The sequence below is a fragment of the Brachyhypopomus gauderio genome, chromosome 17 (genome assembly GCF_052324685.1).
Source record: "Brachyhypopomus gauderio isolate BG-103 chromosome 17, BGAUD_0.2, whole genome shotgun sequence".
Taxonomy (NCBI): domain Eukaryota; kingdom Metazoa; phylum Chordata; class Actinopteri; order Gymnotiformes; family Hypopomidae; genus Brachyhypopomus; species Brachyhypopomus gauderio.
Window position 1 is genome coordinate 17,471,692 of NC_135227.1, and position 26,345 is coordinate 17,498,036.

The window sequence follows — 26,345 nt, forward strand, 5'->3', positions numbered from 1 at the left end:
TCCTCTTCACATGGGATTCCCCTTGCCACATCTCTCTGGGCTGCCATTTTCTCAGCACAAACTACTGAGATGTTGCAGGCAGCAGACGTCACCTGCCCAGAGGGGCACCTCATTAGACCAATTAGGCAGGTGCACGAGAGGAGTTCTTACCAATCATTTACCTTTCTAATGACCTCTCACTTGCTAATCTCCTGCAAACAAGATGCACTTGTGAGAAAATGTAGCAGAGACTGCAAATTAATTAGGCAGAACCATAAGATTATAGCTTTGAGACTCCCCCGGATGGTCAGTGGTGGGTTCTAAACCTGAATGTTCGTGGGAATTAAGATTGGTGTGAGGTTTCTCAAATGGGACCAGGTGTGGGGTTACTGGAGTAGGACCAGGTGTTATAGTTGATCATAATAAGGCTGGTCCTAATTGATCATAATAAAGGCAGTATTGAAAATGTGACTAGGTTTCTATTCAATCATACAATGTAAACAATAATTATTTACTGTTGAAGCAGAATGTGGAAGGTGCCACGTGATGTGTGAACTGGGAAGAACTTGCTGCACATTAGAATGGCCTAGATGGATCATTCATCTGCTTCCCCACACTGCGAAAAATGGCTTTCACACATATTTATCACCTGTAGTGCTGCAGTGATATTTTCCTCTTATTATAGCCACATACAAGGGCATCACGAAACACAAGGTGATATTGTCCACCCTGACAAACACCTTTTTCTCCTCTCATCTCGGGTTGAGTCCTAAGAGAATGTAATTGGACCACTGGCTCCTAATTGTTTGGGGATAACAAGATGACCTGCTCAAGGGAATAGTCGATTATCCTAATCAAAGGCAAGAGAAATCCGAGCACTTAATCAGGTATGACACCGCTCTGAAACATCTCTCACCACTGGCCGCAGGTACCACTAATTGTCCTGACGCTTTCAAAGATTGTTCATATAATTTAATCAATCGCACTTATAAGTCGCATAATTACAAAAATAGCATTTGCGTTTATATTTGGGAGATAAAACTCGTATTATTTCAATGAAACAATAAACATAAAATGTTGGCAACCTTAGTCTTCAAAGAAATGTTCTCTTTTAAAAAACAAATCAATATTTAAGCTTAAGAAAGTCTCTTTCTCACTTCTTCTGCAACGGTAGTGGCTAACAGACATAACCACCAGGGGGAAGGTGGCATGTGTCTATGTCTACTCTCCCCTGGTTCCGCTGTACCGGCCCCTTTAAAGTCACCCTGCTTCCCCCTCTCATGGCTGTGACCCGTTTGCTTTGTGCACCGGGCACAGGAGCCAGACTGGGCCGTAGCAGCTGCTTGACCACCAGTTATTATCCCACCCAGACAAAGGGGCTCTGTGTGCTGGTCCACAGCCCTGGGGCCGGCAGCGTTCGGGCGCAGGACGCTGGAGTGGGTATTACGGAGGAAACCTGGCAGACTTTAGACTGGCGGGCTGGTCCTGGATGAATAGTTTGCATCACGGGCAGCTGTTAGAATTTGTTTGTGTATATGGACTTGTGTTTACAGCACATTTTTGTAATGGAGGATACATACATTTTGGGCTATTGGCTTTGGGAAATTTGGCTATTGGTTGAAATGTATAGAAAATGTAAAAAGTTTCACACTACAGTGATATTAAATCATGAATGTAGAAGGATGTAATGGTGATTTTCAATCAATTTATTGAAATGAAAGCCAACAGCCAATAATGTGTCTCAGTAACTTGTCATGTGCTCTTGAGCGTCAATAACAGCTTGACAACAACGTCTCATGCTGTTCATGAGTCGACTTATTGTGTGCTGAGTCATGGCATCCCAGACTTCTTCTTGAAGGGCCCTCAGGTCAATGAGGTTACGAGCTTCTATGTGGCAGCTCAGCTGATCCTGTAGGTTTTCTGTGGCATTCGGGTTTGGAGAGAGTACCTCTCACCTCCCTTAAATATGCCTGTAGTTGTCTGGCATTGATCATCTTGTTCCACAGGGCACTGTTTACTATGAAGTGGTCATCAGTGGTCATCAGTGGTCATCAGTGGTCATCCACTTCTATGCTTTTCTGTGACACTTCCAGTCTCTGCATCTCTGTTGCAACCGACTGATCACATTCTGTGACACTCAAAGCTCAGTGGCCACTTCTGTCTGAGGACATCCAGGTACTGTTGATCAATTGTTAGGTGTGAACTGCATGATAAGGGCTGTTTAATTCTACTCGAACCAGGAAATGTATCGGTCGATTCATGGATACAATTTTGCCTGTTGTGAATTTTGCCGTTGAGCTCTTTGTTAGAACTGCATGTTGTGCAAAATGTACTGAAACACTGAACAGTTGGACATGTGCATTCAGACGTTTAGAGAAGGTCACATTAAGTTCACCTGTAAGGGTTGGAGTGCATTATAGGTTCATCCTGAAATTTCACCCAAAATAGTGTATATATGAAGAAGATTCACTTAGCATGCACAGCTAAGAAACATCTTGTTTCTTTTGTGTACTATACTGCAATTGTATTTGAACTATATATGCTAAGTAACTAATAACCTAATAACCCCTTCCAGAACTAGAGTTCTTCAGAGACACTGGACAGGAGGGATTATCGTTGTGGTCCAGTGTAAAGCCTCTTCCATTGAATTTTTTTTTCCAAAACAAAATCTCACCAAACATGTTCAGATAGATTCGGAATGCAACCTAAGTTGGCTGCTAAATTTAGCATTTAGTATAGCCACATGAATGCCATCACATACATGTCTGTATGTGACCAGCTCTCTCAGATCCAAGGTCAAATGGGCTTTTCTGTACGGCAAGCTTTGTATGTGCGCTCTTTCACAGGCGTCTTATCTGGGGAGATAGACCCTGGGTCTTTTGTTAAGAGCTTAGAGATATCTTTTGACATTGTAGACAAGGGAAGGGGGGGGGGGGGGGGGGGGGCACTGGTCCAATGTAAATACAGCTAAGTTGGATTGATCTCCCCTCTGCTCTCACCGTGCGGTTTCATTGACTCGGCCCTCCACGGGGAGCACGGAGGAGACGCACGGGTCAAGCCCCGAATGCGAGGGGGAGCGGCGGCTCCGATCTCTCATTTCCCTCCAGAACAAGTCCTGGTGCCTCCAGCTGCGTGGGCCCTAAAGCGTGGCATGGTGCATAAACGTGGACACACGCTACCGGACGTGCGGCTCCACAAACGCGGGCAGCGACGGCGGGAGCAGAACAGTTCAAGGACTGAAAATGGACCACAGGTGAGTCACGGCACACTGGGTGTGACTTATTCAGCAGACAAGTCTGTAACGTCTGTGCGTGACATGCAGGAACCTCGATGACATGCGTGGGGAGAAGCTTTTCGGCTTGTCCTGCGTGGGCAGCTGTATTACAGCTCACCGAGTGCTGGTTGTGTTTATTGTTCTCTGTTGTGGCCGCGTTGTCACCCCCCCCCCCCCCCCCCCCCCCCAGTCCCCCTTATGTTCACCCCCAGTAGTTTGGCCTAGTTTTCTGTACTACAGCACGGCCATTTGTGCTGTTTTCAAGCTGTCGTTTTATGGTAATCAGGACCAAAACAAGCGCATATATTTGTAAAATATGTTTTTTTTTAATCAGCACTTCAGTAACAGCAGCTGTGTCCTGAACAACACAGAGGTAGAAAGTATATCCTGGTTTTCATGTTGATAATCAGCACTCATAGCACAAGGTTTGCTGGGGAGATCTGATAGGAACTGCGAATGATGACAATAAAAGTGTCATGTGCAGACATCAAAGTGATGGGAATGATGTCGTTGAGACTAGGGTCGTGGCCTTATGGATAAAAACAACACTTTGGCTTTCACCCCCCCACCATGAAGATCGGTGCAGACATTTGTCTTCCCAGGACAGTGTACTTTAGCAGGTGCCCCCCCCAACTTCACTGGGATAGCAAGAGACAAGCTCCAGTTTTCTTCCGAGACTTGGTGGATGGAAGGGACACTCTGTCAAAAGACTCTGTGTGTATCTGAGACTCTGTGTGAATCTAAGGCTCTGTGTGTATCTAAGGCTCTGTGTGTATCTGAGACTCTGTGTGTATCTGAGACTGTGTGTATCTGAGACTCTGTGTGTATCTGAGACTCTGTGTATATCTGAGACTCTGTGTGTATCTAAGACTCTGTGTGTATCTAAGGCTCTGTGTGTATCTAAGGCTCTGTGTGTATCTGAGACTCTGTGTGTATCTGAGACTCTGTGTGTATCTGAGACTGTGTGTATCTGAGACTATGTGTGTATCTAAGGCTCTGTGTGTATCTAAGACTTTGTGTGTATCTAAGACTCTGTGTGTATCTAAGGCTCTGTGTGTATCTAAGGCTCTGTGTGTATCTAAGACTCTGTGTGTATCTAAGACTCTGTGTGTATCTGACTCTGTGTGTATCTAAAACTCTGTGTGGAGGACAAGGAGTGATAGGTGATATGAAATATGTGATATGGCCACCTGAAGTGGACATTTCTGTTTATGCCTATTCCTGCTACAGCAACTACAGCTTAGAAATGGTTTTAATAGGCAATGAACACAAATAGGTATTTTGGTCTTTAATATTTAATATAACTGCATAACTAGTTTGTTGTGCAGTTTGGGCAGGTGTTCAAATTACTGATGATTTGATTCCTTGCTTTTTTGAGAAATACTTTTATCAGAAACTTGTGATTATAACCCAGACTGTGGTATAGCCTTGATTGTGTATGTCCTTGATTGTGTATGTCCATGATTGTGTACAATACATTCACTGTTGTTTTACACCAAGTTGTGTAGGCACATGTCCTGCACGTGTGTGTGTGTGTGTGTGTGTGTGTGTGTGTGTGTGTGCGCGCGTGCGTGCGCTGGCGAGGTCACACAGGGCGGTGGGGCCCCAGATGGGTTAATGGAAAGCTTAGCATCATGATTACAATGAAACAGTTCCAGCTTTGGGTTCAGTGGTATCAGCCCCCCCCCTCCCCAAAGTCCACGCCCGGGACCTCACGTTTAGCCTGGAGGGGGGGTCAACCACCCGCGTATTACCAGTTACACCTCACTCTCTACATCCCCAAGTCCGTCATGGACAATCCGCCACTCTGCATGTACATCTGTCTGTCTAGCCAGTGTCAAACTGGTCTCATCAGTCCGGAAGTTTCTGTTTCATGGTTTCAAAACAGGAGGGGGGGGAGGGGGTCAGGGAATTCCCCACAACGCTGCCTTGCCATGAACACTTATGTTCTCCACACACCAAACAAACAACACTAAAACCATATACATGTTTGAATGACCTACATCAGGAACATGGACACAAGCACACACAAAAAGGCCCCCTACCACACACCCCCGCATCCACCCCAAAGCCCCCACCCACAGCGCCTGTCCATCAGAGGCCGGGCTGAAGAGAGTGGGGTGTGGTGGGGGTGTCGGGTGGCTGTGGGCTGAGACAACAGCTCCACTAATTAAATTCTGCCAGGTTAATCCCTCTGTGTCTCCTCGACTCACTCTCCACCCCACACACGTGCGGGAGTGTGCGGGAGTGAGGGAGAGCACCACAAACAATCATCATTCATCATTAACAACGGCAGAGGAAAAACAGCAACACGCCACCAACACCAATCCGACGCCAGCGGCTATGATGACATAAACAACAGGCCAGTCGGGTTGAGATGGGTCACGAGGAGGACACGGTCAGGCATCTTAACAAAAGAGCACAAAAGAGCTCAACAACCTCAACAACATAAGAATAACAAACACAAATAAGAAATGAAACAAATGTGCAACTGTCCTCATCAGTAACGGACAAAAAGAGAGACATATTTAGAAGTTTAGCTATGCTAGTAGCCATCGGCGCAGATGTAAATTCTGAAGTGAGGGGGACCAAGCTGTACAATATATACGTTTATGCTTGTAGATGCTAGATTTCGGATGGGGTCAATATAAATCTGGAGGGGACATGTCCCCCCCGTCCCCAGTGCCATCTGCGCTCCTGCTAGTAGCTGCAAGCATAAAGCTATTTTAGTTCAAATCTGACTAACTAGCAATGCAGCTCATAGTGATGCTTTGACTACCTGCCTCTGCATAACCATAACCAGAGATGAGAACAGATATTCTTACTAATATTAATACTAATAAAATATAAACATTCAATAAAAATAATCACATGCATAAAATGTATGAAAAAATTTCAGAGGTTATTAACATAAAATATGAAACTTGAAAACTTAAAAATGCTTTTAATGAAACTTACTATAATGTCATAAAGACAAAACAAACAAAAAATGTTTGTTGCCAACTGGACATTTGAGTGGGACGTTCTGAGACACAGGTGCCTGTAGTAATCCCTGATTAGGATTAGGATTACCATCAACAGTAATTCTTTTCATTATATCATTAAAAAATCCAAAACCATGAAGACCTCGATATTGCATCATGTTTAGCTGAAAATAACAAGACAACAGCTGCTTCATGGAAGTCGACCTAGAGGCTGAACTTCAGCATGTTAACGAGAATACTGCAGGAGACCAGAGAACTCCTCAGACATCCCAATCGAGAAGAGTAACCTTTGACCCCAGCCACAGGGGACCTGCCTCTCAGCCTGGAGAGAGAGGCTGCCACCGTGTCATTCTCCCAGCATGCACTGCTCATAAACACACCCTTGGCTGCTGGTCCCGGACTGGCTTGTCTGTGAAGAATGGTGTTTTGATGACCCCTTCAACATGAAGTCTGCGAGAGGAACTCACTCACTTTATTGCATGTGACAGGGCTACACGGGGGTCGGTAAACATACTATCCACAGGGATCATGCAGGAGATTATTCCAGTTTGACTATTAAGGACGTAGCGCCTGGACGTCTTCCTGTCAAGTGCGGGTCTGCCGACCTCTTGTTTTGAACAGTATTTTCACTTAACATCTTTGCCGTGTGAGGGAGCAGGTGTTCTGGGAGACTCTTAATGTGGATGTCTCTGCTGCAGCAACAATATATCACCCCATTCTGGGCGTTTCCACACTTCAGTGGGCGTCTCTCACACACTCGTGGGGTGGCTGTGCGTGTGTGTGTGAGAGTGAGTCTGCGCAGTTGGCATGTCGCCGTAGCGGGCATGCTCAGAGGTGTAATGTCTGATTAGGGGATTACAGGGGAAATGCTTCTTCGCAGTTCTCTGAGAAACAATTATTAACACGTTGGTGTCTCTAATCCTGGATAAACACAGCTTTTCAAGAACAACAGAGAGGCTCTCTCCCTCTTCCTTCCCTCTCTCTTCTTCTTCCTTTAAATCCATCTCTAAACCCCCATAGTCACTTGAACTCCAAAGCCTACCTAATACCAGTTGAGCAGACAGGGCACCGGTGTGGAACAGTGTCATTAGGAGAACACCATCCCTGCACGTGTTACACCGAAAACAATCCCCCCAAGTTCAGGGTAGCAGGCAGCGCGGAGAAGGGGGACGTGGGGGGTGAGGAGACACTTTTAGTTGAGGGATGACGCTGGACTAAAACTGCATTGTGATTTGGAAGCTTGCTCAAAAGGGCACTGGGCTGAAAATGTTTACAGTATGTGATCTTTGTTTGTACACTTCTACACCGTAATCAGCTTTCCAGCGTCGGGAGGAGCTTTGGAAGAGGGCTGAGAACGGCAGCCCCAGGTGGGAGCGGTGCTACCAGCAACCCGGAACAAAAATGTCATCGGTGTTGAGTAAAGGTTAATAAACAAAACCTACCAGGTGTCACCCAGTACCGAGACCGTGCATTACCGGCCTTGATAGCAGTCGCAGAGTCTGGTGGGTGGAACTCATTCACACACACTGGGTTCTCAGAGTGTGCTACACCACACCCACACCCCCCAGCGATGGAACTGAAGCTTGGAGCTCTGAAATCAGACACAGACAGGTGATCAAAACAAACTATTAGTCCCCATTTACACACTCTTACCTTCACACACACCTCTATCAGCTGACTAGGCACACCAGTGAGTGAACCACTTTGGAGAGTTCAAATCAGAGCTCCACTGCTGTTGCTACTAGTAACCAATGTCCATGTACTGGTGGAAAAAATTCACTCTGGCCAGGTTTATGTGAAAGGCCCCGAGGTATAGCTCAGCATTTTCGCTGATCAGACATTATCAGAAGAATGATGAATAATGATTCTTCACATCCAAAGAAGGATGTTTTTGGAGTGCTGTGACTTATTTCAACATAAACCGTAAACTCATGCTTGTTCATGCATGTAGGTCTATATCATTTGTATCCAAGTCTATATTGTTTGAATGTAGGTCTCATTCAATATTTGTGCTACTTGCTGTTTTTGAACTTTTCAGACAAGGCAGATGTCCATATATGAACCTCCAAAGAATTCTTAAGACCTTCTGGAGGTTAAAGGTCAAAGGAAGAGCCAACATCTCCCTTTGTGTATATAGGAACCACCAACATTAAATACCTGTGAGAAAAAAACAATGATTATAACTCAACAAATAATTGCAATTTTGTATATACCTGGTATGAGTTTTTTTGTCAAAATTATCTGAATTTGTAGTACTATCATCTTTTCAGAAAGTTCCACATTGAAGCCACGCCCACAGGACATCCTGCTGGTTCCTGCTGACGCGAGAATGATGGGCAACGATCCCGCAAACTGGTTTCACACAACAGAGTCCCGTAACAAAGGACGCGTCTTACACAGGGCTCTTTGAAGTAGCGCCACTAAGCTGGCGGTGGACTCTCAGGTTTATTTAGGGAGGTGGTAGACATTTCTACATAGCCAGACACTGTATGATGCAAGACATTAAAATACATATGAAATGAATGTCTTATGAAATTAATATCAGGTCACAGAAAGTGATACAGTACATCTAAAAAAGGTACTCTGCTGAAATAACCAAACATGGGGAAGAAAACTAGAGAAGGTTCGTACACAAACGTTTAGGCAGAGTAGGAGAAGGAGGCACGGTGTTTGGTATTTGTGGAGGGTTAGGAAGATTGAAATATGAGCAGAGTACGATTGAGAATGAGACTGAGATTGAGACTGAGATTGAGGATGAGGATGAGAATGACATTGAGAATGAGGTTGAGATTGATAATAAGGATGAACATGAGAATGAGATTGAGACTGAGGATGAGAATGAGATTGAGAATGAGATTGAGGATGAGGATGAGAATGACATTGAGAATGAGGTTGAGATTGATAATAAGGATGAACATGAGAATGAGATTGAGACTGAGGATGAGAATGAGATTGAGAATGAGATTGAGGATGAGGATGAGAATGACATTGAGAATGAGGTTGAGATTGATAATAAGGATGAACATTAGAATGAGATTGAGACTGAGGATGAGAATGAGATTGAGAATGAGGATGAGAATGAGATTGAGAATGAGGATGAGAATACATGGCAGGTTAACAGGAAAACGTCTGAAGAAATACCACTGTGAGAAGCACATGGTTCAACGTGAAAGCCTGAAACACAAGATGGATGGACAGTGTTTGTGTATGAATTCGACATATCCACACAGAGGTTCATACAGATGTCGCACAGAAATTAAGAAGAAACATAATTACCAAAAAGAGCAAAGAAGTATAAACAAATATGTCGCAATACCCAAAAGCAATCACACTGACATAGACACCTAACCAGTGTTAATCCGCTAAACACTGGAGAACACACACACACACACACACACACACACACACACACACACACACACACACAGTCAGCATCACTGTGTTTATCACAGTGCACCAGCCCACCAACACCCGTCAGTCTAATTCCGTTTGTCTGTTCAGATTCGCTTTGCTTTAATCTGCTCTTGTTTGTGCACATCTGCAGGAGTGGCGCCACGCGATGGGGGAGGGGCACTTCAAAACCCGGAGAAAAGGGGAGACAAACGGGTTCAGGTGGAGCTCCCGACACCGAGGAGCCCAGGGGAGAGCGCGTGCGGCCGGCATGGACACCGGCACCGAAGATGCAGCTTCTACAAGCACTTCATTTCACCTCGATCAGCCATATCAAGAGAGTACGTGAAATAAAACAAAGAGAGAGAGAGAGCAGGAAGGGCTCCAGATCTGAACAGAGCGCTCTGTACGCCGCGTTAAAGGTCCAGAGCCCTGGGATCCTCCAGCAGGGGCGGCCAGGCCCGATCTCTGCCCAGACAGGAGCGGAGCGCGGCAGGCCCACTGCACAGCAGCCAGGCCTCCGGGCTTCTGGACGTCAGTCACACAGCCCGTCACACGGGCACCACCACCGACACAACATTACAGGCCTCTTACACAGCATTACAGCACATCTTATTACCCTGCTCAACACTCCTCATTGGCCCAAATGGATCCTGGGATTTTCCATCTGCGAATGGGGAGCTTTTTTTTTTTTTTAGATTAGCTCGTGTCTGACCATTATGAAACGTTCTCTAAATGTTCATCCAGGAGCGTGATTAGCTCCTGTCTGCCAGGGTGCAAATGGAAACTTTGTGTGATTCAGCCCTCTAAGCCATTCACAAATATTCTCCACAGTTCTCCACAAAAAGAAAATGTGTGTCACCTTTATGAATACTAAACTATAACTATGCAGTGTAAATAAGTGTCATTAAAACTGTTTCACTGATGTAATTATCGTGTGTCTGAGGCTACACTGAGGAGTGTGAAGGAGTGTGTCCACTCCACAGACAGCTGCTCAGCACAGCGGGTCCAAAATGACTCGCTTGGTGACACAGGAAAACTACATATTTACCTCTCATGGTCCAGGTTTATCATTTAGTCATTCATCTCAAGGCAAGTTATTCAACTACTGTGAATCAGTTATCTAGTCTAACATTTGTCTGTTAATACTGATGAGTCCCTGAACACTAAGGGGTCAGGGCAAATATACTTTATTAATTGTTTTAATTGTAAAGGCAAACGTATATCAAACTGTGGTTATCTACGTGGGCCCTTCAATAAAAGAGTCAGAAAAGGCAAACTTACTCAATTATTCGGACAACAGACATCTGGGAGTGTCTGGCCAGTGGGCCACCTTGTGCATTCTCTCTCTCTCTCTCTCTCTCTCTGGTTCTGTCCCGCTCTGCTGTCCCGCTCTTCCTCCCCAGGCCTGCGTTCAGACACGGCTGTGGCTGCAGCTGGACGCACACACACTGAGGCAGCAAATTATGAAAATGTGTCCTCAATGGCTCTCTTAATGTGGCACAAAATTAGAACCTGAGGGGTGAGAGAGAGGAGCCCATTTAATTGGAAAAAACTGCTCAAGGCCTACAAGCACACACACACACACACACACACAGTCACTCATCGCATGAAAGCTAAGATATGATCTGCTACCCATGAGCAGTGCAGAGTCTCTTCTGTGAGGCACCTCTGCTGGGACCTGGAGGCATTCATAAAGGTGTCTAATATGTAACTTCAGCCTCAATTATTTAAACAGATCACATAATGAGGGCATTCTGCATATCCAAGAGTCAGAGATGATCTATTCTGAGGGGTCGCTACACGTTTTACTAAACTGTCTTTGGTGGTGTTCGATATCCCAGTAAAATGTTACAGCAGTCTTATCACAATGTCATGTTGCGACCATCTGTTAAACGTTTTGGGGGAAAAATGCAGCCATGCAATTACAATCATTTACAGCGAGCAGGTGCAATGAGGAACAGGCACACACATTTACGTACACACACATGCACACACACCTGTACACAATTCATCAAAAGGAGGTGGCCCATTGTCTAAGCCCCCATTGGCCGCTGAATGCCGCCTATTCACCCGCATTCCTTCCTGTGTCCTGTGGTGTGATGGCGGTGTTGTGGTGGTGTGGCCTCACTCCTCTCTGGAGTGCCCGCTGACAACAGGCTCGGTGCAGGCATGGCCAGACCCGAGCTTCCCCAGTGCCGGCCTCCCCCACCACGCCCCCTCCCGCCCCCCAGCCGGTCCGTCCGCCCTCCCCGGCCCACCTGGCGCTGGGCTGGGGATTAAAGGAAGGTTCAAGAATCATGGCGCAGACATAGAGGCTGCCCCAATCCACCCTGCCCTAATCTGCACATCTACCACCATTGTTCCCGGGGTTTAATCAGGAGCGGGTGCGGTGTGGGTGGATGTTGTGGAGAGGTGATGTGGAGGGTAGTGGGTCTCGGGGGGTCGTGGGGGTCACTGGGGGAGTGTGTGGACGCGTGCAGTCCCCACTTCGTCTCGGTCTTTATTGGTGTCTTCTGTTAGCAGTTTCTTTTCAGGGAGATGTCTGTGTATACAACACACAACCTCACTATGGTCCTTCCTCCTCACCTTACCCAGCTCAGTGGTATAACAAATGAATCCAAAGCCTTCAAGCAGGCTACACACACACACACACACACACACACACTAATCTGCAACAGTGGCCAAAGTTTCGTCTCAACTCCCCCAGTACAGTGGCCGGCTTGGCGCAGGCGCGTTCCTTTCTCCCCCCTCCTCCCTACGCCCTCGCTCCCTCCCTCCCTCCCTCCCTCCCTCGCGCCCTCCTCCCCCAGCCAGAGGAAGGAGAGGAGATAGGCCCTGCAGCTAAAGCCCTCTTTTCAGCACGCTGCTGGCGGGGCCTATCGGCGGGACACAGCGAGCAGAGGTGTCGCTTCTGCTCTGGCATTTCGGACAGTATCTACTCCTCTCCGGGCGCGGGGAGCAAAGAAAAACAGAAGGGGTATTATCAGGGAGGGATGAGAGCAGAGAAGGCATTTTTTGTCTCTCTCTCTCTCTCTCTCTCTTTTTTTTTATTCCCCTCCTAAGCCGCGGGCTTTTCTCCCAATCCGATTGGTCGATACAGCCAGGGATGTAAATGAAATGCAAAGAGGAATAAGGCTGGCGTCGCATCGCTCCGTGTGCGCGCGTGCGTCTCTTCCAACGCTACGCTCTCAGTTTTGGCTCCGTGTTTCTCATTGGAGCGGCTCGCCCCGTCTCTCCTCTTTTGCTCTTTTAGGGCTATGGTGAGATTTGGTTAAGGTTTGCCCTCCTGTGCCGTGGCGGCGTCTCCAGGCCTGTATCCTTCCCTTCTCTTACTTCCTCTCCTCACCCCCCTCCCTGCTGGCTGGGCTCTCCGCTCTTATCTGCTCAGGCGGCCCACATTCCAGTGTTGCCGTGGCGCCCTGCCTGCATCCGCGGTCACGGCGATTCCATGGGTTCGCACAATCCCTCAGATGAGCAAGAGGGAGAGAGTGAGAGAGCGGCGGAGAGAGAGAAAGAGGCCGACAGTCAGCAGAGAGAGAGAGAGAAACAGACGAGTCAGGAAGGCAGAAATGAAGAAAAAGGCCGAAATTCTGAAGGATGCTTTTCACAGACCCCCCTCCACACAGCATCCACACTCTTCATCTTCCCACTCCTCTTTTCACAGGGTGAAACCAACACTGTACATTCTGGACGCAACATCCAGGTTAGAAGAAAACCACACGTCCCATAATTCATGCACCACGGAAACAGCAACAGAGGGCCAGACGGCGTGTGAGGCTGTGTGTGTGAGTGCGTGAGTGCATGTGTGTGAGGCTGTGTGTGTGAGTGCGTGCGTGTGAGGCTGTGTGTGTGAGTGCATGCGTGTGAGGCTGTGTGTGTGCGTGTGAGGCTGTGTGCGTGAGGCTGTGCGTGTGAGGCTGTGTGCGTGTGAGGCTGTGTGCGTGAGTGTGTGCGTGTGAGGCTGTGTGCGTGTGAGGCTGTGTGCGTGAGTGTGTGCGTGTGAGGCTGTGTGTGTGCGTGAGTGTGTGCGTATGAGGCTGTGTGCGTGAGTGTGTGCGTATGAGGCTGTGTGCGTGAGTGTGTGCGTGTGAGGCTGTGTGCGTGTGAGGCTGTGTGCGTGAGTGTGTGCGTATGAGGCTGTGTGCGTGAGTGTGTGCGTATGAGGCTGTGTGCGTGAGTGTGTGCGTGTGAGGCTGTGTGTGTGCGTGAGTGTGTGCGTATGAGGCTGTGTGCGTGAGTGTGTGCGTATGAGGCTGTGTGCGTGAGTGTGTGCGTGTGAGGCTGTGTGCGTGTGAGGCTGTGTGCGTGAGTGTGTGCGTGTGAGGCTGTGTGCGTGAGTGTGTGCGTGTGAGGCTGTGTGCGTGAGTGTGTGCGTATGAGGCTGTGTGCGTGAGTGTGTGCGTGTGAGGCTGTGTGCGTGAGTGTGTGCGTGTGAGGCTGTGTGCGTGAGTGTGTGTGTATGAGGCTGTGTGCGTGAGTGTGTGCGTGTGAGGCTGTGTGCGTGAGTGTGTGCGTATGAGGCTGTGTGCGTGAGTGTGTGCGTGTGAGGCTGTGTGCGTGTGAGGCTGTGTGCGTGAGTGTGTGCGTGTGAGGCTGTGTGCGTGAGTGTGTGTGTGTGAGGCTGTGTGCGTGAGTGTGTGCGTGTGAGGCTGTGTGCGTGAGTGTGTGCGTATGAGGCTGTGTGCGTGAGTGTGTGCGTGTAGGGAAAGGGAAGCGTGTCACACGTATGGCACCTCCAGAAAAGGTTCTCTGGCACCCTGATATATATACACACTCGGTCCAACCCATCACGGATTACCAGCAAGGGCCGTCGTCTTAACAAACAGATAGATTTATGAATATGAAAGTAAATATAAACAGGCTAATCGAATACATTAGCATTTGGAGTTCAAAGGAGCCCGGAGTGCTCTGTGGAGGGGGCTGGGGAGATGAGAGAGGGAGGAAGAGGGAGCGAGAGAAACGGGTGAGGGCGTTAGAGAAAAGGACACAGCCATTTTAAGAGGCTGCCCCAGATTAGCGGGCCATTCGTAATCTCTTATGGCTATTCCCAAATTGGGTTCCCCTCCAATCTCAAACCCAGACTGGCGTGTTCCTAATGTGAGTGCCAGAGACACACAATAGCAGAGGACTGAAGAATAATTATGAATGAGTGTGAGAAGGAAAAATAAGAGGCGGGGCTAAAAACCCAAAAACACAGACATGAATACATCATCTTTATTTCAGATTAAAAGTATTCAAATTAAAAAACAATTTAGAAAAGGTTTTGCCTCAACTACTACCTGCATGTCAGACCTGGGACAATTCTGTATGAGGTCAGAAGGCATTACATTATTAGTGTTGCTTTGTTCTGAAACCTGATTTGCTTTGCTGACATGGTCAAACCACTCATACTCCAGTTTAAGGTGGGACAGAAATGGTTTTCTCTAAACTCTTGAGGCACCTATTACAAGCTGCCCTCAAGAACCAGTGTGTGGGCACCATGAAGTCAACGTGAACAGGAGGGCGTCTGAATGCCAGAGTGTGGCGATGAGGGCTCAGGGCTTCGCCGCTAGAACAAATGAAAGCCAGACGCTCTCCATGGCCACAGTGTTACAGCATTACACACCGTCATACCTGTAACATTAAACATACCCGTCACATCAGTGTGTACATGTATTCCCACTTGTGTGACAACAGTCTTTAGCTGCCAACTACATAGTTGTGTGTGTGTGTGTGTGTGTGTCCGTGTGTGTGTGTGAGACACTGATTCATAGATGTCCAGGTCCCCTCTGTCTCCCAGGGTCCTGGAGTCTGTCCCTCTCTGTTGTGAGGTGTGTGATGGCGGTGCGGATGGCCTCACTCTGGGGGTCCGACGGCTCTCTGCTCACGTAGCGGCTGAAGTGACGGATGCTGCGACCCAGTAGGGCGTCTGGGCTGTGGCTCCCGCCCCCAGCGCGGAGCAAGCGCTCTGCTGCCAGGGCCAGATTCTTATCCCAATTGGCTGGATAGTCAGCCTGGGCATCCACGATTTGGCAATAAAGCTGTCAATCAAAAAAAATATATATATTTATATATGTGTAGTCAAACAACAATGGACATGAGAAACAGTGACACGAGTAGAGAGTTAGCTGCCTGGTGCAAAAACCTAACATGCCCACGTGTGCTGTTTCAGAGGACGTGCACATTAACATTATAGACAGATGTGTGACACTTGCAGTTACGACCGCGAACCGTTGAGATGGGCGAAGCTGATCTGAGCAAAAGATTGGAAGTGAACAATATGGCTTGTAATTTGAACACAGCCTTACAGATTAAGAGAGCTTTGGGGACTTTGAGTCCCTGCCATAGGGTGACACCGGATTTTCTCACAGAATAAGAATAATAAAATCACTGGAATACCTGTGTGTGTGTGTGGGGGGGGGGGGGGGGGGGTCATATTTACTTCAGAACATACTGGCAATAAGCCATGTTGCATAGTATCAAAAATCAAGGACAGGTCATCGAATCTTTAAAAAAATAAAATAAAATCTGGATCTGTCCTCTAAAATCATTAAGGCGCCTTCACCTCTCATACTCACGGTGTAGGAGAGCTCGTAGAGGCCAGTCTGACCACGCCCCTCCAGCCTCTCAGCGAGGTCGAAGAGGAAGAACGGCATCTTCATCCTGTAACACAACCAGAGAAATGGGACGCGCGCTGCGGAAGAACGCGGATGTTTAACTATGAAGACAGCGGAGCGCAGTGCGCATGCGGGCTCGCTGTAGGACACGTGGCGAGGACGGAGAGCGTTACCTGGCCTGCCACATCTCCTCGTTGGCCACTCGCTCCCATGAGCCGTGCGGGAAACTAACAGGGGAAAAACACACAAACACCGCAGGAGCGCTTTCAGAGACTTGTCCAAGGGCCAGAGGGTTTCAGCTGTGGCAAATCCATCAGCTGGAGTTAATGCTGTATGCATGATTGTAGCTTCTGGTTTGGTTTGTAGATTGTTTTGTTTTCGTTTTTGGCATTAAAGATATCATTTTCCATCACACCTTGATGTCATTTCAGGAACGTGGTATGCTAATGAATAAACAAGGTCTTTTAAATGCGCCAGACATTCTGATGGCATCAAGAAATTCTCTTTAGGAGAAAAGGATAAAAAAGCAGGCAGCGGTCCAGAAGCCTCCGCACGCGCACGCGCCAGCTGATCACCAGCGCCCGCGATCTTCAGAAGCGCGCGCGCGCTACATGACCCACATATTTCTTCCTCCCGTTCCGTCTCATCGCGCGGAACCACGCGGCCTCCCCTTCAAAGGAATATTTTAGCGCTCGACTCTCCCGCTAATATTTGGCTGGCGGGCAGGGACGGACACGCTCGTAGCGGCCGAGAGGAGAGTAATGTCACACCATTCAGGCCCGATTAGCCCGCTGAATGGCGGGCGGGCGCGCGGAGGCTCGGCGCCCGCGACTAGAACTAATTTCACTTTATGCACACGTATTGACACGCCGCAGTTTAGAAAGTCATTAGGGTGGGGTCAGCGGACTAATCACGACTTTGATGCTGCAGCGGCGCGCCTGCCTTCCCAGCAGGGCAGCGGCGGTGCGGTTAAAGTGGACTTCAGGAGCAGTGGGAATATGAGGGGGCTGGCGAAGTGCACGTGTTTAAAAAAAAATTACTGCGCGGATCTCATTTACGACGACACCGATGAATCACTGCTCACGTGTGAATGAACAACTAATAAGACGTCAAAAAAAGGTGTCACGTGGCATCGTATGTCTGCAGTCACTGTGTATAGCAGTTAGGCGCTCCTCTAATCAAAAAGCATTTGAGTGATCCATAGGCAGTCTACACACACACACACACACACAGTATTCCAAACAGCTCCTGTTCCTTACGTGCATTATAAGGCACTGACCCTGTATCTCTCTGCCATCTCTCCGCCTTACACCAATACTCTCGCTTAGCATGAAGATAACGCCCACGGAGGACGATAAAGCCCCCCTGCAAATCTCTCTGGACCGAGGCGTCTGCTAAACGCTGTAAGTGCAAATGTGTAGCCTGTCTGAGAACATGGCCGGTGTGTGCAGGCAGATGGGGTGGTGTGTAGGTTCATGGGTAGAACAGCTGGTGCATGATGGGAGAATGCAGCAGGTGGTGAGGGGGCGGAGCTACCTGTCATGGGGCGGGTTCCACTCGTACAGGCGCTGGGTGCTCCTCGCCCACTCCTCGGGGGACAAGGGGCTCGTCACCGACACCAGCTGCTCACAGACCCCCCATGGCCAGCGGGAGAAAGCCCTCTCCCAGCTCGGGTCCCCCTCCGACAGGCCGATACACGCAAACACAGGCCTGCTGCACACGCGCACACACACACACACACACGTGCTAAGGTCAGCTGTCGTTGATAATACAGGGAAAATGTTATCCTGTTACCCACAATGCACTTCAATAGACTCACAGGTATATCAGGTGCACTTACAGACAGTAGCCCAACTGTAACTACAAGTATAAGATTTCAAACAGCGGTCCATCTGTAAATATACCTGTAATATTACAGACAGTAGCCATCTGTAAATACACCTGTAGGATTACAGACAGCAGCCCATCTTAAATACACATATAATATTACAGACAGCTCTTTGCTAAAAGCAGAAAATTTAATGAGAACTAAACAGCAACACTGAGCATTCAGAACCTGCACAATTTACCAAGCCCCCTCCACCACTCCTCACTGGACGTCTCCACCACTCCTTACTGGACGTCTCCACCCGCAGGACTACAGCCGCATGGGTCTTGGGTGGTGAACGTTCTCAACACAGCAGCAACACTGACATGGGTGTGGAGTGACTCTCAGATGGTGCGAGTGTGTCAAGCGCAGGAGTGTTGCTACGTTTTGTTTTGTTTTAACATGCGAGTGTCACTGCTGGGTTCAAAGTGTTTCTGCCACCTGAAAAATATCCAGCCAGCATCAGACCACGACTAAACACCGACCACTGAAAACAAACGAGACAGCCAACACAAACTGCATCGCACCAGAATGGCTATAGGCTATAAGCAGCTAGACAACTGTAGACCTGCATAGTGCTTGTACATTTTTCATAAATATCCAGATACATACATGGCCTGAAGGTGTTTACCAAAACAGGCAATAGGCCTTCTCTCCAATATACAGCAAGTCCAAGATATCCATTACATTTGAACGACCCTGTTTCCACCAATACTGGCCCAATTCCACATCTATTTCCTCAGCCGCCAGTTTCTTTCCATTTACAGAGTGCAACTCCACTTTTTAGTTTTTTGCTCAAGCGTGTTATAGAGGATTGGGGAACTGAGGAAAAGCTATTTTGAACAGGCCCACTTGCCAAGAAACACAATGAATACAAGAAGCAAATCTCCAAACGTAACATCCAAGGAAGGCCGGAAGCTCTACTCTACTGCTCGCATATTTAAAATCATCCCCAAAAAAAATTCTGACCAGACGGCAAACGCGCTGCTCTGCACGTCGGGTGACCTTCTGAAAGGCCGTTTGCACCTGTTAACAAACTGAGGCCCTGTGCTCTAAGCTCGGGGTGGTTTCTCTGGACAGACAATGCCGCTGTCAGTGGAGGTCCCTTAAAAACCCTCATGACTTCAAGGCTTAATCTGCCACGTTAAAAGCAGCCCTTGCTATCCGTGTACGTCATTCTCTCCTCCCTGCTCACCCCTCTGCAGTCAGCCTGCAGCAGACCGGCCCGAGACCAGCGCCTGTCACCCCCACTCAGAGCTGCAGGGCTTTGGCAGCCAAATACTGCCGCCTGGTGGATGGAGGCAGAATAGACCTGAATTCTCTCTTTGCCTCCCTCCCCCGTCGTGCTGCGCGATGTGCTGCCTTAGCCAACGCTGCTCATCACAGGCGGAGCGACTCGGCTGTTGTAAGGGCTGCTGGGTTTTGACAGAAGTGGGGGGAGTGTTTTTTTTTTTTTGTTTGGTTTTTTTGTGTTCCAGGGAGTTTGGTGAAAGGGTCACTCGTAGTGTGTGCGCGCGGCCGTCGGGCTCACTGCGTGTTGTGCTGGAGGAAGCGCTCGATGGTGAAGCTGCTCTGGTCCTCGGGGTCCTTCAGGCTCCACACACGCCCGGGGAAGTTCACGCCGGGGAGGTGGCGGCGTAGTTTGGCCACGTACCAGCCGTACGTCATCATCTGAGCACAGTGAAGGGAATCAGACTCGTGGAGATGAAGGAAGTGTGATGGTCCAGCATGGACGAAGAGGGGGGTGTAGGCCACACGGCCGGACGTGGGTGGAGGTGGGCGGGGCTTTGTGGACACACCTCCTGGTCAACGAGACTCAGGTCAGGCCGCAGGCCCTGGCAGTAGTGCAGGTAGCGGAGGGTGTTGCCAGGGAGATCGCCCCGCGTCAACACCAGAGAGCCTTCTGGGAATGAGCGCACGAGCTGATGGGCGAACTGCTCCACAACGTCGTTACTGCTCTGATTACATTCTCTGGAAAACACACACACACATCCACACACACACACACTTAACGGCGTCAAAGCATTAACACATTTAGTAAGAGAACTTCAGACTAGTTTCACTGGTCGGCTAAAACACGCCAACGTACATTATTCAGATTCAACCATTAATTTCTACAGCTGACAGTATGTGTCCACGTGTGAGGACTCCTGACTACAATAACCATCAAGGAGATGGTGCTGAAGGTGTGGAGAAGGGCGGAGGAGCAGGAGAGGATGTGACACTATCTCATCTGCAGCTCCTCGGCTGTCAGCTCGGCCTGCGTGGTGAGGAGGAGACACGGTGGGTCTCTCGCCCCCGACACGCCACAACGCCGCGCTCCTGTAATCGCCCTACGTCAGGTGCACCAGCACCGCCCAAGCTCCCCGCTCTTCCAGCGGGCTGATCAAAGCGAGGGAGCCACACGGCAGGGGAAAAGTCACACACACACACACACACACACACACACACACACACACGGCGCTAATCTACACGACCGCCGCGGCCGGGACGCTTAATCGACCGCAGAGAGGCGCCGCGTTAATCCGCACGGCTGGAGCGGCCAGGGCAGCTAATCAGGTGGTGTGTGTGTGTGTGTGTGTGTGTGTGTGTGTGCGCATCAGCTTTGATGTGTGATGGGGGGGTACGCCGCTGCCCAGGCGGATACGCTGCTGGTGGAGGGGGCGGAGCAGACGGGCCGGCGACCGCAGCTCAGAGACCCGGCGGGAAGAACGCGGGGCTTCGTGTTTCCGGGCTTTCTTCAGCGCCTGCACACACGGCTCACCTGTGGCTGGCGTGGATCATGCGTGAGAGCAGCCCGGCCGTGAGGAGCCAAGCCGCCCCGGTCCACACACCACTCCCACCCAACCGCCGTCGAAACCAGCGCACGCTCCAGCCCAGACCCACCCCGGCCAGAACACACAGCCCAGCGTCAGCCTGCAGCCAGAACCGCTCCACCTGCAGACGTACATACAGGCATGCGCGCACACACACACACACGCACACACACACACACACATATACACACATATACACACGCACACACACACGGACACACACACACACACACACACACACGCACACACACACGCACGCACACACACATACACACGCACACACACACACACACATACACACGCACACACACACGCACACACACACACACGCACACACACACGCACACACGCACGCACACACACACGCATTACTTATGTTCAAGATTAGATGCTTACAAAATACAAGCAACAGCAAGTTAGCCAGAGTCTCAGTGTGAGCCTCGTTCGTGTGGCAGTGACATCACAGGCACTTTACAAACTCCCAGCTTGCGCGTAGCTGAAACTAATCGTCAGTTTGTTACAGAGGCACTTTGAAATTGAAATGGGCCCTCACCACTCCGAGCAGTAGGGGCGTCTCGATGTCCAGGTTAGCTCTCCAGGCAAAGAACACGGAGTACACACTCACCATAACTGCAATCAGCCACACTAAGGAACAGCGCCCCCTGTGGGTTGAGCGCAGGCAGTATTTGGAGGGTCATTACACTGCCATCTTTTTAAACGTGACATAAAACTCAGGAGCACTCACTTCTGTTGTGAGCAAATCGTAAAACTGAAAATATCAAGTCCAATGGTGTGAATCTTGTCATTAATGCGCAGTAAACAAAATAGCATCATGGTGAGTTTGGTAGGTGGGCGTGTCCAGCTAATCGTACCTGTCCTGTGAAGCGTGGAGAAGACCCAGTCCTGCTAATGCTAGCACAGGCACGGACAGATCAGCTATACAGTGATTCAAATGAGCTCTGGAAAAGAACACAGCAGCCAGGTATTAACACACACTAAGCGTATGGTCAGACAGATGCAGACGCACACACCCCTTTGGCAAGTTCTATGTGGCTATAGGTCTGTAGGAACACACAGACTGGAGAGCTCCACGACTTCTGTCATCAGTCACCGGGTAATTTTGCTGGTGTAAGAGACAGCATGCTGATTCTGCTCTAATACCATCTTCATTCCTGACAGCTTATTTAGGCAATGGGAGAGCAAGAGTGTGAAATCACGTGTGTGTGTGTGTGTGTGTGTGTGTGTGTGCGCGCGCATATGTGTGTGTGCGTATGTGGGAGAGACTGTGTCAGCTTCTTGTGGCAGGTTTACACACTCAGTGTGGCATGCTTGTCATGTATTCTCTCTCTCTCTCCCTCTCTCTCTCCCTCCCTGTCTCTCTCCCTCTCCTACAGCACGGTTGTCCATCACTCTGTGTGGCGAACAACAGCAGGGGGTTATGGGAAAGGGAGGTGGTTAAGTGATGGGTAGCAGAGTGTCTCAAGATAAGCTCTTCCTCTCTTCAGACAGACACAGAGAGAAAACACACGGACAGAGAGAGAGAGTGCAACAGAGAGAGAGAGAGAGAGAGAACGAGAGAGCGAGAGAGAGCACGCAAATACACGATTAGAGTGGGTCATGGAGCGTCTCCAGATTCGTTGGTACATTGCATAGTCTGTCGTCAGAGTAGCCTGCCACACTCAGAGTGCCAGAGAACACTGCAGCCAGATCTGGCCCTGGAGACTGGAGCCTGGCAGGCAGTGCCGTGGTGCCCCGGCGGTGAGGTGGAGAGAGCGGGAGAAGAACGTAGCCTCCTGAGAGGCAGCTCAGCCTCGCCTGTCTCTCTGCTCAAACACCTCGCAGCAGCGCCACGTCTACCATACGTCCCAGCAGGAAACACGCTGCCACAAAATCAGGAGGAACCAGGAGAAACCAGGAGAAACCAGGAGGAACCAGGAGGAACCAGGAGAAACCAGGAGGAACCAGGAGAAACCAGGAGGAACAAGGAGAAACCAGGAGGAACCAGGAGAAACCAGGAGAAACCAGGAGGAACCAGGAGAAACCAGGAGGAACCAGGAGAAACCAGGAGAAACCAGGAGAAACCAGGAGGAACCAGGAGGAACCAGGAGAAACCAAGAGGAAGGTGATGGGTTTTGTTGTGGTGGTTCTGTGGCTCAGATACTCACCGGAGCATCTTCACCAGGTTAATGCCCAGATCCGACTTTGCCTGCCGTCCCGGAAAAATGCAAGACACGATGAATTAAGTGCACAAAAGCAAGAAACACACACACAGACACGTACGCGCATGTGTCCTGTATCTGTCATGTTGGTGAGACGAGGGCGTGTACCAGGCTGAAGGTGCCGTACTCAGCCCTGAGCAGGTGTGTGAGCAGCCCGGTCAGGGTGGTCTGGTCGCCCCAGCTCCAGCGCGCCGTGTTCAGGTACGAGGAGACGGGCAGGTACAGGTACGGTAAGAATCCGGCCAGGAGACACAGCCCCAGGGCCAGGAGATCCAGCAGGCGTAGCCCCTGGAACCAAACAAATGAAATCACAGTGGTGGATGAGTTGAGTGGCCCCACCAAGCAGGCTGATCAGCACTGCAGACTGGCAATGTGTCTGGTGATCTACGGAACAGCCCGTCCGCTTCGACACACGTCCAGCCATCACCGCAGAGCCAGGGCTGTTCCTGCCCAATAGGGGCTTTAGATGGTGTGCAAAGTAATTTTATTTCAAGGCTGTCCAAGTTGTGCATAAGGGTTGAGCAATTAAATACGTCTGCCTCAATCGGGCTGTTTTTTGTTCCAATTTCTGTCTAAGATTACATATGTCCCATGTCTAATGTTTTTGCATGGAGGTATAAAATTCTGGCGGTTTATGAGGATAATATGGGAATGTGTTCTATGAGGAAATGTACCCCGTGGCCTGTGAAATGAACTCTTCACCCTCTGGCCTGCAATCTTGCACGGTACTGCTAGTGTCTCTTGGTACTCACGCTGTGAGCGGAGAGCTGGATCAGAGCCCAGGGAACGATGACGAGCACGTACAGGACCAGAGTGTGCTGGTTACACAGGCCCAGGCCGCAGCACAGCGCCCCCCACAGAGCGAACTGGAGAAATACACGACAGAAGGTGACGTTCTGCCCAGGCAAACAAACTAGTATGTTGTAGCGGGAGACACCACAAACAAATGTTGCGTGCCTGTGTGTGTGTGTGTGTGTGTGTGTGTGTGTGTGTGTTTACCTTCTTCTTCTGAGACACACTCTCTGCTGTATGGAAGCAGGCTGAAAGGGCAAAGAGGATTCCCACGAACAGGTTGTTGAGGGAGAAGACCTCGGCCACCAGCGACCACTGCCACACCAGCCTGGAGACAGCAAAGCTTCCCCCCGCCAGCACGGCCCCAGGCCCGGGCCCAGACACTCTGGGGAAGAGAAGAGCCATGGAGCCCTCACCTGAGCCATTTACCTGAGTCATTTACCCGAGTCATTTACTAGAGTCACTCACCAGAGTCACTCACCAGAGTCATTTACCCGAGTCATTTACCTGAGCCATTTACCTGAGTCATTTACCCGAGTCATTTACTAGAGTCACTCACCAGAGTCACTCACCCGAGTCATTTACTAGAGTCATTTACCAGAGTCACTCACCAGAGCCATTTACCCGAGTCATTTACCAGAGTCATTTACCCGAGTCATTCACCTGAGTTATTTACCAGAGTCATTCACCTGAGTCACTCAACTGAGTCACTCAACTGAGTACCTCACCTGAGTCATTAACCAGCGTCCCTCACCTGAGTCACTCATATGAGTCACTCACCTGAGTCAGTGCCACAAAGCCAACTTCTGCCCAGGATTAAACACTGAGCCTCTGTTTCATTGCAGCTAATAAACAAAAGCTACACATCCTTAATCCCCAAGGATTATAGTCTCTGACTTCAACAGTACATGACAGTAATGAAGAGAGTTTACTTTAGCAACACTACCAGTGCCATACGGAGAAATAGACGTTGGCATAATGCCCACCTGACTGTGGGTCACACAAGATCAAATCACACTCAGATATAAAAAAAACAAAATAGGGTCCAACATAAACTAATTCACTCGATATTAGATTAGCTGACATTACGGTAGTCTGCCATATGGACCGGCTGCGTGCGAGGGGGGGGGGGGGGGGGTTACCCAGATCTCCCTGGTCCAGCATCAGGTGGGCGCTCACTGAACAGTCACCACGGGAACCGCAGGTATATCGCTGTGCACTACTGTCCTGCAGGATTTAGCCACAGCCTGAAGCTAACCGCAAAGGTCAGGCGAGGTTATCACTTTGTTCTTTACTTCAGTGGAAAATGCTTTCTGACAAACTGTTTCTGTACTGAGCAAATGAAATACTCCGCACTTCAAGGCTGGTGAGAGGTATATGTTAGGTGTACCAAAAATAGTTCTGTTTTATCTCAGTACAAATTAGTCCCAGTTTATGCAAGTTTTATGGAAATATCAGACTCGAACATTTCTCCACACATCCAGCACCTCCCCCTTCCTCAGCCGTTACTCCTCTTCCTCCTCCTTCAACAGAAGACCAGTCACACATAACACCAGCACAGATAGGCTGGTACTGCTCATTTAAAAACAGGCATAAACGGGGCCCTCTCCCCCCGCGCCTCCGTCTCTTTAACGGGAAGTGAAACCGACTCGGGCTAAGCTGTCATGTGCTAAGACCCACCGCTTATTAGAACGACACACACAGGGCGAGTCGCAGAGGGGGAGCACACACACTCAGTGAGGGGAGGAGACGGGCAAAACGGCCCCCTCCAAAATCTCAACGTGCACGGGGGGTAAAGGAAGCCAAGACGAGACCAGAGTGGTTACAAATGAAGTGAGAGAGAGAGAGAGAGAGAGAGAGAGAGAGAGAGGAAAAGTTGAAACTAATGCTTGGGAGAGAGCTAGCAGAGTGGTTAAGAAAAAAGAAAAACTCAGCCTAGTCCAACACACAGGCTTGGAGATTTTTAGCAGGCTTGACAATTAAGGGGGGGGGGGGGGGGGGTAGTTGGGCGGTATGGCCCTCTCCTCATTGTAGCGAGTGGCTTAGAGTCCTCATCAGCCTATCAGCTAAGTGACAGGCGGAGAGCTGCTCTATTCAGCGGCGCAGATACACGCCGCAGGCCGAGCGGTTGCCAGGTCCCTCCTGACCCCGCAATCCCTCGCCGCTGACAGCTTCAAGCTCCATGGCAAATTAGGCGCTCTCACATTACAATCGCACGAGACAGATTCCATTAACGGTATCTGAAATTGAGTAGAGAGCAGGGCCCCCGCCTTATCAGACCTGACTCGCTAGCAGCTTCAGCGCGCCCGCTCGCCCGCTAATCACCAGCCATGATACCATTTAGACGTTTTCCAGCGCCGTTCTGCCTGCTGCTGTGATAGTCGGCCACAAAAGGGCCTGATGAGACTTAGGGGAAAGGGAACAA

General features: G+C 49.5%; 1 protein-coding gene across 5 annotated transcripts in view; it reads right to left on the bottom strand.

Annotated features, from left to right (window-relative positions):
* Positions 1 to 14,830: 14,830 nt before the first annotated feature.
* tmem260 (transmembrane protein 260) overlaps positions 14,831 to 26,345 on the bottom strand; it is a 31,415-nt gene continuing 19,900 nt past the window's right edge. For 2 of the 5 annotated variants that reach the window (XM_076977722.1, XM_076977719.1), the window contains exons 4-16: positions 24,128 to 24,305; positions 23,881 to 23,994; positions 23,237 to 23,416; positions 23,075 to 23,115; positions 21,782 to 21,868; positions 21,463 to 21,571; positions 20,858 to 21,030; positions 19,893 to 20,064; positions 19,625 to 19,764; positions 17,763 to 17,939; positions 16,400 to 16,453; positions 16,188 to 16,272; positions 14,831 to 15,650 (exon numbers count right to left, since the gene is read on the bottom strand). In XM_076977722.1, coding sequence (XP_076833837.1) covers positions 15,378 to 15,650; positions 16,188 to 16,272; positions 16,400 to 16,453; positions 17,763 to 17,939; positions 19,625 to 19,764; positions 19,893 to 20,064; positions 20,858 to 21,030; positions 21,463 to 21,571; positions 21,782 to 21,868; positions 23,075 to 23,115; positions 23,237 to 23,416; positions 23,881 to 23,994; positions 24,128 to 24,305 — 1,783 coding nt within the window. In that variant the 3' untranslated portion in view covers positions 14,831 to 15,377. Of the gene's footprint in view, positions 15,651 to 16,174; positions 16,273 to 16,399; positions 16,454 to 17,762; positions 17,940 to 19,624; positions 19,765 to 19,892; positions 20,065 to 20,857; positions 21,031 to 21,462; positions 21,572 to 21,781; positions 21,869 to 23,074; positions 23,116 to 23,236; positions 23,417 to 23,880; positions 23,995 to 24,127; positions 24,306 to 26,345 lie in introns of all 5 variants that reach the window. The other 3 variants (XR_013121803.1, XM_076977720.1, XM_076977721.1) reach the window with 3 other exon arrangements.